This window comes from Trachinotus anak, unplaced genomic scaffold (assembly GCF_046630095.1).
Source record: "Trachinotus anak isolate AG129_WGS33_773 ecotype Australia unplaced genomic scaffold, CSIRO_AGI_Tana_v1 ptg000019l, whole genome shotgun sequence".
In the NCBI taxonomy this organism is placed as follows: domain Eukaryota; kingdom Metazoa; phylum Chordata; class Actinopteri; order Carangiformes; family Carangidae; genus Trachinotus; species Trachinotus anak.
The window spans coordinates 12,714,336-12,731,781 of NW_027273870.1; the positions used below are offsets into that span (position 1 = coordinate 12,714,336).

The window sequence follows — 17,446 nt, forward strand, 5'->3', positions numbered from 1 at the left end:
AGAGTTGCACTGATCTTGCGCTGATACTGAGGCTGGTAATGATCAGCATTCTGTACTGATCTGAAGTAACATATCATAGGAAATTTAAATGATATATTACATGTCTCACCTTCATCAGGTTAAAAGGTATTGATGACTGTGTCATGGTGACCTTGAGGACTGGTTTATATCCCGCAGCTCTGGAGCTCCGGTAGATCAGGTTTAAATCACTGCCTGGAATTGATGTTTCTTCTTGTAAAACCTGCCGATAAAATGACACAAAAAACACATCAGCACATAACATTATTGCAGTGTCCCAATTGGTATCTGAAGCATCATATTTATAGGGACTGCACTTCTAAATGGTGCACAGCTTCATAGTGCCACTAGTAGTGTTTGCAATGGGAATGCTCAGAAGAGAGAAAAACAAGCATGAAACCATCCAGGCCCACAACAGGTGTGCATATTTAAGAACATTGCTTCTTTCCAATTCAATACAGTGACATTTCTGCAGTAGAACTGGGTAATATCATATATTATATAATATTAATAACATTTTAAAACATTGATGCTTTAAAAAATTATTAGTCTGATCAGAAGATGAAGTTAGATTCACCAGCCCTCATTAAATAGCTCTCGATTTCAACAGGTTTGTCCAAAACTACCCTTTTTAATCACTCCTCAGACAAAATACAATAAAACTTAAATTTAATCTCCAGACATGTTTTATACTCTGCTATGATTAATATTTTGTTTAACATGGTCTTCAAAAACTGGGGCTGTAAGCAGCTTTACGCTTTCTTCATCATTGAGAAATCTGGATCAGGCCTTGAGCCCCGCCAGCCACTGCTGCTTGCACTAGGCTGACCAGTGAAACAGCAGTGTGTATCAAGATCAAAACATCAGAGCGACTCAGTCAGACACAGTCTCAGGAGTTTTTGAGGAGTTTATTGTGCACCAAAATCAGTGACAAGAGGACAAATGAGAAAATTAAGCGTAGTTATTTGTTTATGTTGTTTGTTAGCTTATAACTGGCAGTGGCTGACACAGTGTTGGTGCCTGTGCTAGTGCAAACAATAGGTTTCAGTGACCGGAGAAAATTAGCAGAGGAAACATCAGACAGACTCAGCCACATGTTTGAGCTTCAGTAAGATCCATTCTCTTTAGTCGTCTTATTGTTAAGAATGAGATTGTTAGAAATACACCAGGCTGTCAGGTTTCCCACCTTCTCCTTGTATGCTGACCTGTTGTTAGAGATCAGGCCCATGGCTGTTTTGTCATCTGTGAATTTAATTATGGTATTTGTTACATGGACAGATAGACAGTTATGGGTGAGGCATGTATATAGGGGAGGGATCAGCGCAAATCCCTGAGGAACACCAGTTTTCAGGGCGAGAGTGGAGGATCTTTGTTTTCCTAAACTGGTCTGGGTGTGTGTGTGTGTGTTGGTCTCAAAATCCATTGTGTGTTCAGACCCAAACTGTGGAGCTTGGACACTAGTCTGTTAGGAGTGACAGTGTTGAAGGTCGAAGTCCAAGAAGAGCATCCTGATGCATGTCTCTGATCTTTCAAGGAGATCCAGGATGGAATGGAGGGCAAGGATGATCGCATCCGGTGTTGATGTGTTTGCCCAGTAGACAAACTGATGCTGGCAGGTGCGTTTGATGTGGGCCAAAATCAGCTTCTCAAAGCATTTGGTCATTGCAGGAGAGAATGGCTTCAGGCAACTCACATTTTTAGCTGAGATTGGCTTGATGGTTGTTCATGTAAGACATGCGAGGACAACAGCATATGTCAGAGAGAGGTTGAAAATGTTGGTGGAGATCTTTGCTAACAGGTTGGAGCATGCCCAAAGCACACGCCCTGAGACACCATCATTTCCAGCTTCTTTCCTTGCATTGATGCTGTGCGGTGCCCATCTGACCTCATTAGTGTCCAATGTCAGTCCATGGTGAACTGGTGGAAGTCTGTCCATTTCCCTATTGTTGTTATTTTAGTCAAAGCAGGGAAAAAACATGTTATGGTCCTCTGCCAGTGAGGGGTTGCTGCTGACAGTCAGGCTTTCATTTTGTAATTTGTAATGGCGTGAATGCATTGTCATTATCATTATTGTTAAAATAACACAAACAGTAATGATTTCAGGGAGCATCAAGTCTCTGCAACTGTCTTTCCTTCCTTCTTTCTTTCACCATTTGCTTTCAAAAAGAATATATATATATATATATATATATATATATATATATATATATATATATATAAAGCTCCTCAGGGAATTATCCATACTGACTGTTCCAGTGTTATATTTTTCATCTGCACTATTGCCTTTTCATTAGCTGGGCATTTAGTGTTCATTACAGATCCATTACATCCCCTTTTAGACTGCCCTTTTCACTGCCCTCCTATCTAATGGACTCAGCTCCACCAAAAGCTAAGTAGCATCTTTCCATTCACTTGCTTTTGATCTGCACTCAGACAGCCGCATACATACACTTGCCTCACACACATTGTGCACATTTTCTTTCATGCACACAATCTTTCCCTGTTGCCACGCAAAGGCACACGCAAAGGCTTGTCAAATAAAAAATAATTATGCAGCGCTGGTTCAGGCTTGTAAAAGATAAAAAACACACATTGAGTTCTGTCATCTGTTTCATTTCCTCTGTGGACTGGTTAACATAATGATGTGAGTGTGATGAAGAACCAAACACACACATACACACACACACACACACACACACACATCACTGCTTCTCTTTGTATTCCATTCTCAATCTATCTTGCACGCATGAGATACACAGCTGATGTACCCCTTTCTCCCACTCTTTCTTCCCCTTTCTCTTAAACAAAACACACACATACCCATACACACACCACACAAAGATAACATGGTGTAATGTGTAAGCAATTGCAACATCCTTACATGATGAGCCTCTGTTGCCCCATAAGGGGCAGCACCTAGGGTGAAGCTCTGTCTGTGTGTGTGTGTGCGTGCATAAACCACTAGTTTCCTATAAAAACAATCATCCCAGAGCTGCAGTAGAGCTGTCTGTCTGCCAAAGACCAAACCTCTTAAATGAGTTTGTATGTACTGTATATATCAGTGGAGCTGATAGTGCTAATGTGAGTGTTATAAAGAGAATAAACTATTAAGAAGTTATTAGTATTTTCATTGGCCCTTCAAAATATTTTTTAGAGAAAATGAGTTAAGCTCTATATTTTTATTATCCAAGAGTAATGCAATTACTAATTTACTCATGTTTATGACTAAGTCAATTGTAGCTTTCGGCTAATCTGATGAAAATCATACAGTGTGAGAGGAGGACTCCTTGTTATTGGATTTTATTCTTTGCCTAGAAAGTCAAGGAACAAGTTGGTGTTAATGTTTAATATTAAAGAAAATTGTGAAAATTAATTAAAAATCTTTATCCATATCTCAATACAAACTGTTATTATAATTAATTAATTATAATAATGACCAGGGATATAGTGAGGCAGTGGAAAGAACACTGAGGAACTGTCCTCTGAGGAGAAAGAGTCTCTGAGGTAGTTGAGACGCTCCTCAATGGCAAGGTGCCAGGTCTAGATGAGACAGTTCCACATGGGGGTTGGGGACGGTGCCTGTGGACTGGCAGACCAGGGTGGTGATTCCCATATCTAAAAAGGGTAATCAGAGTTTGTGCTCCAATTATCAGGGTATCACACTGCTTATGCTAGGGTGCTGTCAAACCTCCGACCCAAGATGAGGAATGCAGATTCTGACCTGGTCATGGAACAGTGGACCACCTCCGTGCAAGGCTACTGAGAATTGTGTCCTGTTGAGAAGAATACTGTTTTTGACTGGGTGCAGTTGTTTTTGCTTGCTTTTCACAGTCACTGTATTAGCCAGGCATGTGTACTGATATTTTCAGAATAAGCTAGGCTGCCCAGAATTAACCTTGGCTGCCCAATTTTGAGATTGATGATCTTAGATGACTATATTTTAAGACAGATTTACACATAAATGCAGGTAATGCCACAGGGTTCACTTACTTCATATTGCCAGTGAATTTGTTGAGATACTAAGCTTCAGAGTATCCCATCAACATGGTTCTTGTAGTCCTAGAGAACTGACACTCTATCACTGAATGACATTGACACTGGTAAATACCTCTGTTGTGTTTCTTACCTGTGTTTCAGGTATGATGGGGCCATCCTCAGGTGAACGTCTATAAAATGTAGACAGAGGAGAAGCAACAATGACAGGACTGGGTCTGATGAAACCACTCAGGTCACAGCTGGGAATGTCATTCTCTTCCTGAAATAGGCACACATAACATGCCAGTTAGTCTCATTCATCCGATCTGATCATTAGTCATCCAGTGAGTCAGTGTCAGTCAAATAGTGTATATGTCATGAAAAAACATTAGACCACAGGTAATCTATCAGGTGTTTAAAGTTATAATATGTGACTTTTCCACATTCAAATGTCTAAAAATGATTATATATATTTTTTAAGTTTTGTACCTACATTATCCCAAATTTCTCTAGCAATTCCCAAAACAGAGAAATAGTGATTTTAATCATGGTAACACTCCATTTTATTTGGTCGCCTGTTGATGATGTCATATCCCCCATGTGCATATGTCAGTCAAAATTGACTTTTATCCAGTTTAAAGTCACATTTCAAGATACACTTTTTACATCTTGTTTTTTTTACAGCTATATATTTTAACCAGATGAAAGATTTTAATCATCAGACGGCTGCATTTAAGTTATCAGAAAAAACAGCAAGGCAAATGGCAGCTCAGGTCCCATCCACTCATGGATGTCCACGCATCCACTCTGAGATGCCTTGTGTCCACCAAAGAGTGTTAGCGAAATCATTGATGTCTAAAATGATACTGCTTTATTCATTGTTTCTTTTAACCCCCTGGACTGTTCGTTATGGAGAGGAGGACACCTCTGCTAATTGGCTGCAGGCATAATCCAGTAAAGAGTGATGAGGAGAAGGGGAATGACATGCAGTAAAGAGTCCAGTGGTTATATGTGGTGAGCCTATAAAAACATCCTGAATGTCTGGTTTATAAGTTATCAAAGAAACAAAAGTAAGGAGTCTCAATTTCCACCTTTTCTACGATGTTGTGTCCACCGAGAAGCGTCGGAAAATCACTGATTTGTGAGTGACACTAATTTATTTGGAGTTTCTACTGGTTCTAATCCCCTCTGCTTGTTATGGAGGGGAGGACACCTCTGCGGATAATTTGGCTGCTGGTAAAGCACTTCCAACTCTTCCCTGGCGTCCTGTGTCCGCTTTACAGCGCCAATGAATCATCTGTTTATTTTGAAGGGGAGGAGACAACTGTAGATAATTCAGCTCCTGGTAAAAACCTCCTGAACAACTGAACTGAAGAAATCTAAATTGGGAGAAGCTTATGCAATGGTGCTGAAGACGACAACTCCCGTTACCCCACACTATTTCATGACATCACCCAAAACTGTCTTTTGTTATTGTTTTGATTGAGAGACCCCTAGTGGCAAAAGTTACATACTGTGCATTTAAAGTAAATCGAACCATTCAAATTGTAGTTTCAGTCAGGCAGTAATTTTTTGCCAGTCATCAGTCCATGATGTAGAGGTATGTAGACAGACAGAAGTGACACCACTCACCTTCTTCATGACCAGTGTGTCCATCACATAGAAGACATTCCATGGCACCCATACAGTTCTGTACTGAGTGATGAACGGAGCACGCTCAAAACTCAGTGTCAGAGATGCCCCACCATTGACCAGGAGATCGAACCTGCAGTACATCAATAACAAACAAACAAAAAAATATGTAAATAAGCTTTATACAGTAGATTAATATTAAATGGGTAGTTCTAGAAAAAACTGCTGTCAGATGAAGAATAGTGTGAATTTAATTAGACTACTAAACTTGTTTGCTTGATTAAACTTCCCTGACTGAGCTGGGTTAACCCTAAAATACTTGAAGCATGTAACAGGGGATTTGCCCTCAAGAGCTGTTCAGTAAACTGGCTCTTACATGTTGAACTGTGACTTGTGATTTGTTCATTTAAATTCTGTGAGTGTGTTTGTGCCTCTGTGAATTTAAGGGCATTTCCCTATGAGTATATATGCTGTAGGTAAATGTCATTACATATCCATATGTTGTTGGGTGTGTATGAGCATGTGTATGTCTTTTGTTCTCAGTTTATTTTTGTATGTGCATATGTGGGGTATATTTGTGGGGTCTGAAAACCACTATACTACACTATACAACAAAATGCTGGACCCCACAAGTTAAAACGGCTATTTGACAGTTAAGACTTGGTTTCAGGGTTAAACCTAAAACTGGGTTTAGGGTAGGGTTAGGCATTCAGTCTGAGCAAAAGTACAAAAGACTGTAGACAAGGGGTGAGTCCAACCAAAGTCCAACTAAAGTTGAAACTATGAGAAAGTGGCTCACTGAAGTCGAAATAATTCAGTTGTCATCACTGAACACTATATTTGTTAAATTCAGACATGTGAAAAGCAGCTCTGCTCTGTCCACCTGCCTCTCTCTGTCAGTCCGCTCTGACACAGACACACAGCAGAAAAAGAAAAATCAGGAAGCAGCATCTGCTTTCACAATACAATTAGCCAAGTTCCAATGTAAGTCTGGGGAAGGGGAGAAGTCTCATTACAGATCTGCTTCATGTACACACACTGAGTGTTGCAGGGATATGAGAACCATGTTGCTGGGACATTCTGAGCCTTGGCCTCAAAAAATGCACTGTTTAGTACTTTAGCCCCCTTCTAAGCGGATTTATGGATTAAGTTTTCCACAATGGTGATTCCAGTAGTGTGTGTATAACGTCTGTGCATTCTGTGACGATGAGAAAGAGTGGTACAATTTGTGACATAAACAATGTCCAATGTTGACTTAATCATTACACTGAAAGTGGTCCAGAATGAGGCAGCAGCTTTACTTCACCTATGGAACTGCATCGACAGGGAGAAATCAGATACTGACTGACTTGATAAATAGCTTCATAGAAACAGTGAGCCAAGAAATACAGCAGACCTGGTTTTATATTTCAGTTAATGGCTGCTACAGATGTGCAATCAGAGCCCATTGAGGTACAGTATGTCTTGTCTAATACATTGTAAACAACAATAGAGTGCTTGCAGCCTTGAATATATAATCTCCCTCCAGCTCTACATCAGTTCTGGTATAGTTCTGTATCACTTCTGTTAATCATTAGGGACATCTGTTTTTATAAATAAAGGAAGGGTCAGGTAAAACAGTTTTGGGGAGGGATGCAAGGTGCATAGAAAGCAGAAGGTCATAAATATTGTGTATAAAAATGAATAATAAATAAATACACACATGCCATCCTTGCGTGTTACAGTGTATCCATGTTCAGGATAGTGAACAAACGTCACATTGACTCCAATCAGAGGTGTGCCGTCTGCTGTCAACACCTGGCCTCGGATTATTGACACCAAGCTGAAGAGACAGAAAGATGGTAGAGAGAGGGTAACTTCATTAAAGATGCACTATATAACATTTACAAAAGAAATTACAGTACACACACACACACACACACACACACACACACACACACACACACACACACACACACACACACACACACACACACACACACCCACCACAGCCTTTCTTATCATCACTATTTCTTTGTTTAAGGATACTGCAGAGTGCCCTGAGACATTACTTAAAACAAAGACTGTTGTGCTAACTGCTAAGCTTTGAGAGTGGGAGCACTGGTGCTACGACAGTGCTCGTAGGTCGACTGTACACAGCACGGTTGTTATGAGCCACATTCAAATGAATAATAACGTCTTTCATTGGAATTTGTCTCCTTCTGTCTCCTCATTATTACTATGATATAAAGTATATAAAGTATATATGCAAGCTACTGTTCATGTCATGGATAACATGTATAACATATTGATTTTGTTGTCCCCATTAGGTAATGTTCAAGGTAGTTTCACTCTGAAACACTAACCAAATGAAAGAAGACACGAATCTGGCAAAATTTATGGCAGGTTTTACAGCCTGTTTAATGAAGTATTCCCAAAACACAATGGGATTATTTATGTTGGTAGAGATCCAGTGTAATTACAATATTAGACAGAGACTTTACTTACTGAATCATATATAATTATAATAAAAGCAGAATCTGGCTCATTTATTAGTTTAACCATACAAGCAATAAAAATGCTGTCAAAGAATGTCTGACTTACTTTTCGGCTCCAAATGAACCCACCTGATCTGGAACTGAGTTTATGCTGATCAGGTTGAGTTTTTTTTTTTTTTTTACCAGATGTGATAGTGGGAACTACCACAGAGGTGGTTTGGAGTATTTGGCAGGTTTTATATGTCTGTGGCAGACTTTGTCAATGATAGCATCTACTACTGTGGGTCTGAGCGAACCCATGTTTGAACTTGGTCTTCATTTTGATCTCAGCTATACACCTGTAGAGTTTGTGGTTGTGAGGCTATTGTGGTGTCAACATCAACATGTTGAAAGGTGTGATCCTATCACAAGATGATCTCTAGTTGCACTTGTTCTGTATTGGAACTGCATTTGTGTTGTCACTTTCTCAGTTAACCTCTTACCACAACAAAGTCAGATGGGAAAAAAAGCACAAGCAATCAAATAAACAGACAGGCTGCAGCTACTTCCCTTTCAGCTGATTTAAGGTCTATATAAATGTTGTTTAATGCAATAAAGAAGTGCTTTGTATCTGAAGTCACTGAACTTTTTTCTGTATTAAACCAGACCACAATATTTCCCTAAAATTAACAAGTGCTGTGAGAGTTTTAACATAACCACAGAAAGGTCACTACCTTTTTTTTTTTTTTACTGATCTGTTCAATATTAACGTTTTGCTACAGAAATGAACAACATAACATTAACGACATTAATCTGGTCTCAGTTCTGTTTCCTACAGAACATATTTTCTGTTGCAGTTTAGTTATGTACAAAATACAGAATTTAAGGGAGACAGAGCCTTTATGTGAATGTGTATTATGCACTGCATTTGCTGGATACTATTTCATTATGTATGAAAACCTTGTTCCTTACCAAATGTGCCACATTAGTGCAAAACTCATATAGTATTAGAAACTACAGGATGTAAATACAGGATTTAACAAGTGTTATCTATCCACCATAGAGGATCAAGGAAAGACCATCCATAGAGCCTTTCCTGAGATGTTGAACATTGGACTTTTCACTATTATTCATGCAGTTTATGGCACAAATACTACTTCACATGTTGATCTCTTTTGCTGTTAGTCATGCTTGTTTGTTTTCTACTGCCAGGGTGTGTATGCATCACACTGATGATGTTGCTTGGAAACCAGGTCTATATGTTCTGTATATCTATACGTTTACTCCTTTGCATACACAGTTGGCACTGTGTAGGTTTGTCTCCTTTTAAGGTTATTATGTATGTAGGCCTGTAAGTCACTGTTAGCTGAAGGGGAAATTAAAGTCTTTCTTTGTCCTATATGTGTAAACCCCCCCCCCCCCCCACACACACACACACACTCTATAAAGTTTTAAGGGTTGTCTAATAAAGCATTTTTATTATAAGGTTGCAGGTCCATTCCATTATGGAAATGCAGGACATTTTTATTACAGGGCTGTGGCCCTCTGCTCTTATGAAACATTCAAGCTAGCATAAAAAATGTGACAAAAGCAGAAAAATGGCTGAACAGAATTGCCATCATGATTCCTCCTTGTCAGTAGCCATGCCTTTCACTTTCTCTATATATTGCAGATTGCCACCCTCTCTTTCTCTCTTATCATATTTAATGAATGTTATGTCTGAGGTAGATGTGGGCAGAAATGGTTTTTCGCAAGGAAAAATGGCAGACCTTAAGTTCCCGTATTGTGAGTCCACTCTTTTTATCATATCTATCCAGACAGAAAGCAGACCAAACCTGCAACTACTTTTATTACAGTAAATCAAAGTAGGGTGAGCTATGCTCTGCAGGCAGAAGCATTATGAATCAAACAATCACCACTATAAAAAGATAACATTAGAAAAACAGACACAAATTATCCATGATCCCACTATGATGAAAAACAACAGTGTTTGTACAGAAGAACAGAAAGTCTTTTTACATCTTTAGTACATAACAGATGTAGACAACTGCACAAATGTGTTCAACACTTTATTACTCAGGAAAACATCTCTTGTAAGATTAAAAGGACTTGGACATCATTCCTAATGGTGGTGATAACATTTCACTCACTGTCTTACTCAAGCACTTACTAAAGTTGCATTAAAACCCTATTTTTAACCTAGTTATCAAAACCAAACTATTTACAGTATATGTGATCACAAGTGCACTGAAAAACTGCACAAGAACTATTTGCAAAATCTTTTTTACAAATAACCTGGGCTGTGGTCTTCACCTTGAAGAACAAGCATATTGAATTTATAGTTAACAATATTATCATCATAGCAATATACTATATACATAAATGTTGTTTTGTTGGCTCAGCTTTTTCTACTTGTATTTTTATTTCATATTATCTTATTTCTTTTGTTTTTATTAGGTTAGGAAAGGAGTTTTTATTGTCCATGTGTTATAAATAAAGTTGGTTTAAAAAAAAAAAGACTAGTGTCAGTTTAGTCAGATTCTCTCGCGGTTATCTTTTCCTACGTCCTTATGAATTCTCCGTCACATTTTCCATTGTGGTCAAGGAAAAGAGGTTAGGCAAGGAGATCAGCTCTGTATTTTCATCTCCACTGGTGTGAAATGCTTGATTAAACAGTGGATTTGCATGACCAATCAACCAGCTATACTGATGGTGCTGTATTCCCAGAATTCAGCAAAAAAGTTAAAAACAAAATAAAATAAAACCCAATTACCTTCTGTTGAATGGACTGTCTCCAGTGATAACATGAGTGGATTCAGGACCAACTAGGAAGTGAATGCGCTGGTAGAAAGACCTCGCAGCCTAAGGAAAATAAAAGGAAATGAGCAGATAGAGGGATGATGCTTCCATTCACCCCTCAGTCACATCCTTTGCTACACTGAAAAGTGATGTCAGGTTGTACCAGGAAATAACACTTGCGTTCTGATTTTTGGAGCTCCTTACCTGCTGAGGGACCAATGAGGAGAGAGACTGGCTGAGCACCTCCCCTGGGTCTGGTGACCCTTTGCAGTATAGCTGGTTCTGACAGGAGGGCTGCAAACAGCAGTCTGGATCCATACAGTCAGCCAAGCCATCTGAAACACAAAGTTATTATATTCACAAACCTGAGAAGAGAAGATTGAGACCTGACATGGAAGACTAAAGTGCAGAAGGATGTCAAATGGAAAAAGGATTGTCACACAGAGACCGAAGTCCACATCCACAGTCCTGACTGCGGTTGGGCTCCAAAAGCTCTGGTTAAGGTTTGGAAAAGATTGTGGTTTTGGTTAAATGTGTATAAACACAATGAGTCTGACATCGCTGTGGATCCTTCCCAAACATTAACCAAGTAACCATGAAAAAAAAGTTAGTAGATATTGTCCTGTAACATTAGATGTGGCAGAAAACAAACACGTTGCCTTTGAACATTTTACTGATATGTTCAATATCAATATGTTTGTAACTTATTAGGGATTAGGGATGGAGGGATATGTGTGGGACAGGGAGCAAGGACAAGATGAGTGGAGTGGAGAGACAGCTGGAGAAATGGAGGGATCGAAAGAGGTATGTAAGGTAATAAAATCTTGACTGCAATTTGTCTCTGTTGGTTCATAAAAGCCATTTGTACATCTGGGGAACAGACACCAGGGACTGATATTAAATGCACGCACACATGCACAAATACACACACAGACTACGGGGGGGGTCCTTATTTTTGCCACTGACACGTTCAGATTGTTTTAACAAATATCTGACAACATTATGGAAACAATTCCTAAAGAAACAGACCTTTTTGTTAAAGAGTAAAATCGTTTTTGTTTAACCAGAAACAGACATTTGTTTTTTACTCTTTTTGTTTTTTTACTTTTTACTTTTTACTTTTACTCAAGTAAATCATCTGAATACTTCAGCCACCACTGGAAGTCACTCAATAACACAAACAATTCAATGTTTTGCAAGGCAAAATGACGTTTTTGTCAATGGAGTCTGGTGACTTTGAACATAGCAATAAAACGGCTGTTTCTAGTTAAACAAAAATTTTATTCCCATCAAACACTGATGTGTGCATGCACACACACACACACACACACACACACACACACACACACAGAGTGAGCCTGTCCTCTCCCTGACTCTTCTGTCTTGTGCTCTTTTCTTTCTAATCTTCTCTCCTCTCCACTGTTCTAGCTCACTCATTGCTCTCATCAAACCTGGTCTTGGTTTTATTTAAACTGTGTTTCAGAGCCTTACTTGTAGGGTAAAACTACTAATAGCTGATATTTTGTGCTGTTAATAACTCTTTTTAACTTGTTCTCTGTCCATGTCATTTTTTTTTATTTACAGGTCTCAGTACTTCCCTTAGAGGTTTATAACGGCAGTTTTATTAATATTTCTTGTTTGAAACTCTGCTGTTCAGAGCTTTTCCTTTCTCTCCAGCTTCTATTTAAAAGACTGTACCAGAGCCTTTTGAACACTGAGGCTCATTTACTACACATTTAAGACCTAATTCCAATTGGTGCTCAACAGCATTGAAACTCCACTGCCACATCAAGGCCGATACTACATGTTCAGCATTCTTTAAGCAGCTGGGGAGCTGCAGTTTGTACACACAGTATATTGTACGTAAGGTAACACGAACTGCAGCTACGCCACACATAGATGTGCAGCTCATAGCAGGTAGCAGCAGATTTCATCATTTACAGTTGTTGTTTTTAATCTAATTTTTTAAATTTTATAATATCAAACTGACAGTCTCACATTAAGATGTAGCTAATGTCAAAATAGAGAACCTGGTTCTACAATAGATCTCTGTCATAGCAGTAACAGTTACCCAAGGAAATCACTTCCTCTTTAGCGATTTTGTCTACAAAATAAAAGCAGAAGAATGTTGCTGCAATTCTATTGTTCAAACGAGCCTTTAGCTTTTTATCATGAAAAGTTCTGACAGGAAGTTCCAAAGGTTCTGTCATTTGCTTGATAGACCTCTGAAATAGTAGACGTATGATGTGATATGAAAAAATAACACCAGTTCAATGAATCAGTAAAGGTAAATGTGACTGTGGCCACACAATAAAGTAAAATTAAGTTGCATTTTTATCAATCAGTTTCTTAATTAATTATCCCTTGATTCTATTCTGGCCCACCATGTAATCGGTTATGAAAAAACTGACCCAAGGCCAAATGTACTTGCTCACCCCTTTTCGAGGGGCTCATTGGTTTCAGTACATTTCAGCGTGCTATCCAAATCAACTCGCAGACTTGAAACTTGCTCAACATAGCTAATGGATCATAATGAAGCACACATCCACACTGGTCACAGTGATCTGTGAATCAGTAATAAGTGAAAGTGAAGGTCTGATGACAGAGTCTCTCCATGCAGCTGCCACATAGCATTGCATTCAGAGGCTGTGATGTTAGGAAATTCAACAGGAAACACAAATCCTGACTAGACACAAGTGTCGTAAACTTGTCCGAATTTTGACACTGAATGATGTATGAAAGTTATTTTATTGACCTGAGAGTGAAACACGGTTTTAGCTACATGATACATGATAGAACATAAATGCACCAGCAAATATGATGATGAGGAGTTCCAACGAGAGTATAAAATCATGGTACAGGGCTTTAAATACTTCAAAATATGTATAAAACTTCTAAACACAAGTAACTCTCAAATTAATCTCAGGTTGCAGGAATTTTAAGACTAGACTCAACCCTGAATAACTGCAAATTCTGATCTGCACCCTGCTCCTGCCAATATTTTTCATTGTCCTTACCCTGTTTTTCATCCATCCATCAAATACACCTGTTAAACTATTGATCCTATCTGCACACTCTTCCAGTGCATGTGCACAGATATACCTCCTTCATTGTCCTTGCCATCGGTGCAGAGTGTTTCCATGGCTACGTGACAACCGCCCCCCCGCCATCCTGATTGGCAAATGCAGTGCCAGCCACTGGCCTCCAGAGTGCACCGTCCATTATTGTTGCAGAGTCCTGGACAACCCTCTGGGCACAGAGAACAAACACACAGTTAGAAAAAGTTAGAGCAATTTGAGTAAGTGGGATGGAGTCACAGCTGGCCAACAGGGCGTGAAATAGGTTTCAACCAATTAACATTTTTGAAGGTAGGTGATGTACTGAGCTCTGAACAATGAGAGTAATAAATATATCTATATCAGATCATTGTCATGCCAAAAATACAACATATTCAGCGTTTCCCTCTGAGCTTGGAAAAGCCTCTGAAACAGCACTTTAACAATCATAAGACAATAAAACTCCACAGCTGAACAAAATCCTTCCACACCACACTGAAGTTAATAGAAACAAACATCATAAAATAAAAACAATGTGTTAATAAGAGTCTAATAAGACAGATGTTGATTATGGTGTCGATGAATTAAGGATATAAGTATATTAGAATATTAATCAGTTTCCTAAAGACATCAACTGAAATAATTTTAAAATTGGATTAATTTCTGATGAATTCTGGTTAAAATAAAACATGGTCTACAGTGGCTGTCTGAAAGCAGCATGTCAAACAAACCTTTGTTCCGGAAGAATTTAGCATTTCTAAGTACATTATAGGCAAAAAAATGTGTTGTGTATTCGTGAAGCAAAACACAAGAAAATCTATTACTGTGCGCAATTGTATACAAAGACACATATTATTACATATTATTAGACACATATTTTGCCCATTGATGCTTCCATACAAGTTCAATTTGTTTCAAATTGAGGGAAAGATTCACACACATTCTAGGGCTTTATGAATCTACTTCATAAAATGTACAGAGCATAAGGGAGAGGGAGGAGGGAAATAACAGAAAGAAAATTCTGAGTTCAGTCAGAGGCTGAGCTGAACACAAACACAGACACACTCCTACAGACACAGTTAGTGCCTTTGTTGCCAGTGTAACAGCTTCAATTCTTCATTGTCATTATTAACATTATGTCTAACCAACACCTGCAACTGTCCACTAATAGTTCCACAGCTCCATTTGCCAGCGGAATGTGACTTTGTGTGTTAAAATTATTGAATCAGATGTTAATGAAAAACCCGATTACCTGCTTTCTAGTCACTTGAATACCTTTCTGATCACACGTCAATATACATTATAATAAACATCTGGAGTTAGTTTCCTGGAGTGTTTTATTTCCCTACAAGGCTAAAATGCTGTTTCAGAAGCTTTTTCACCTCATAAGACTTCTCAAGGAAATACTCAATAGCTGCTTTGGGCATGAGCAAAAGTTTCTAAGTTAAAACAAATTGCATGTCAGCACAAAATGCTTGCTCTCAGTAGCTTCAGTCCAAAATTACCAGACTTCAAAATCCTGATGTGTATAAAAGCATATGACTCTGTGTGATGGACCTTTCTGCAACAAATGGACTGATAGATTGGTAGACATAAAAGACAGATCAATACATTAACCCACATGTGAGGGACACAGATTGACAGACAGACAGCCTTCGGTGAAATGCACTGATGTTGTAGTTTCACATGAACCACTAAAATTATCTCAAGCCAAATTGGCTACTGTGTGTTGCATGACTTAAATTTGAAATCAATTCAAAACAATATATTTTTTCATCTGTAAACAAAGAAAGAAAGATGTTATTATTGCATAATATGATGAAGAAAAACAGGGCATACAAATAAACAAAAAAATGCCAAAGTTGAAAAGCAAAACATTGGATGTTAAAAATGTTAACGTTTATTTGTCCAAGTGAAGTCTAAGAGATCCAAGGGAAATTTAACCCCCAGCAAGCTGACAAAGACAGCAACTCCTCTTTTTTCTTCTAGTCAGTGAAAAAAAACCACAGGTTAAAATCCATGTGAAAACACAACAGGTAGACAGATACACAGCGCACAAAGTATAGGGAGGACAGGGTGGTTTGGACTGCATGCCTCCGAAGGCTATACTTTATGCCTTTGTTTGACATTCCTCACTCACAGAATAGACAGTGAGGCTGGCAATCAGACTGACTGAACAGTGAGTATCAGAACCAAGCATAGCCCAGTTGGAGAGATACAACAAGGGATGGAGGACAGGCTGAGAGAGAGACAGGAAAGTGAAGGAAGAAAGAGAGACAGAGGACAGTTGGCTAATTTAACACATATACATATATATATATATATATATCAGGCTTGTAGATGCAAGACAAAACAGGAGCCACACACCTTGGGTATGTGTCTGTTTGTGAGTGTGTGCGTGCATTTTCATTTTTGTGTGTATATGCTTGCGTGCATCTTCATCTGTACTGTTTTATGTGTGAGAATCAGAGACTGGGACAATAATGATGTAACCAGAAAAACAAACAAGATAAATAAAAAACTGAGACTGCAGAAGTGTAACACAATATGACAAGACAAAAAAAAAACCAGATACACTAAGTGTTATTAAAGACAGAAAGACAAAAAGGGAGAAAAAAAAGGAGACAGGAAAAATAAGATGAATTGGAATAAATTAGAATCAATGGAAATTAAAGTTAATAAAGCAGAGTGTGAAGTGGTTGTATTCTAGGACAGTAAGGCCTTTATTAAGTCTTTGGCATGAATTACCTTTATATCCTGAGAATAGGAGAGGGCACGAGGGAGAGAGGGAGGAAAATTAGGGAAAAAAAGTAAATCGAAACAAAAGCAGCACTGCCAAATATACTCTGTGTCACAGACAGATGGAAATAGCAGGCAAAGGAAGAGGAGGGCAGGAGGGAAGAGCTGGGATCACGGGAGTACAATAACGCAGAAAGAGAAATGGCAGTATATCCTGTCTTCAGTCTTTATTCACACAGGAGGAAAGAAAGACAAAAAGTAGCTTATACAAAAATATATAAATATATTTGTTAAGTAAGTAAGTATTGGTAAGTTTCATCAAATAGATTTTTAAAAATAAGCCAGAGAAAGATTGTGATTTAGCAGCTTTTCAGTAAATATAAAAGCATTTGGATGGAAAATAATACGGTTGCAGTCAAATAGAAGTTGGAGAAAAGTGGGAAATGGTTGTAATGATATGGAAGAGGTTACTAGAGGCAGGATCACGCAGCAAATGCCACAGCTGGTGTTGAGGCTGTAGCTCGCTGACTGACTCGAATCTGCTTGACCACTAGATGCTATCACTAAGAAAAAGATATAATGGGAGGCATGTTTAAGATGTGGAAATTAACTAGCAATAAAGAGCAAAAAGCACAGTTGAGTTGAATTTATGGGGGGTGTAAAATACAGCATCTTTGGAGATTGACCCAGATTAAAGCATTTCTTAAAACTATCATTGAGGACACTGAGAATTTAGGGATTTTTAGCAACTTGGGAAGGGTTTCTTCAGTT

At 38.5% G+C, this 17,446-nt stretch overlaps 1 protein-coding gene across 6 annotated transcripts in view; it reads right to left on the bottom strand.

The window, feature by feature from the left end:
• Positions 1–17,446, bottom strand: part of tenm3 (teneurin transmembrane protein 3) — a 310,851-nt gene that overhangs the window by 65,352 nt on the left and 228,053 nt on the right. For all 6 annotated transcript variants that reach the window (XM_071504949.1, XM_071504948.1, XM_071504950.1 and 3 more), the window contains 7 exons: positions 13,983–14,129; positions 11,085–11,215; positions 10,855–10,943; positions 7,328–7,447; positions 5,626–5,758; positions 4,145–4,273; positions 110–241 (listed from right to left, as the gene is read on the bottom strand). In XM_071504949.1, coding sequence (XP_071361050.1) covers positions 110–241; positions 4,145–4,273; positions 5,626–5,758; positions 7,328–7,447; positions 10,855–10,943; positions 11,085–11,215; positions 13,983–14,129 — 881 coding nt within the window. The remainder of the gene's footprint in view (positions 1–109; positions 242–4,144; positions 4,274–5,625; positions 5,759–7,327; positions 7,448–10,854; positions 10,944–11,084; positions 11,216–13,982; positions 14,130–17,446) is intronic.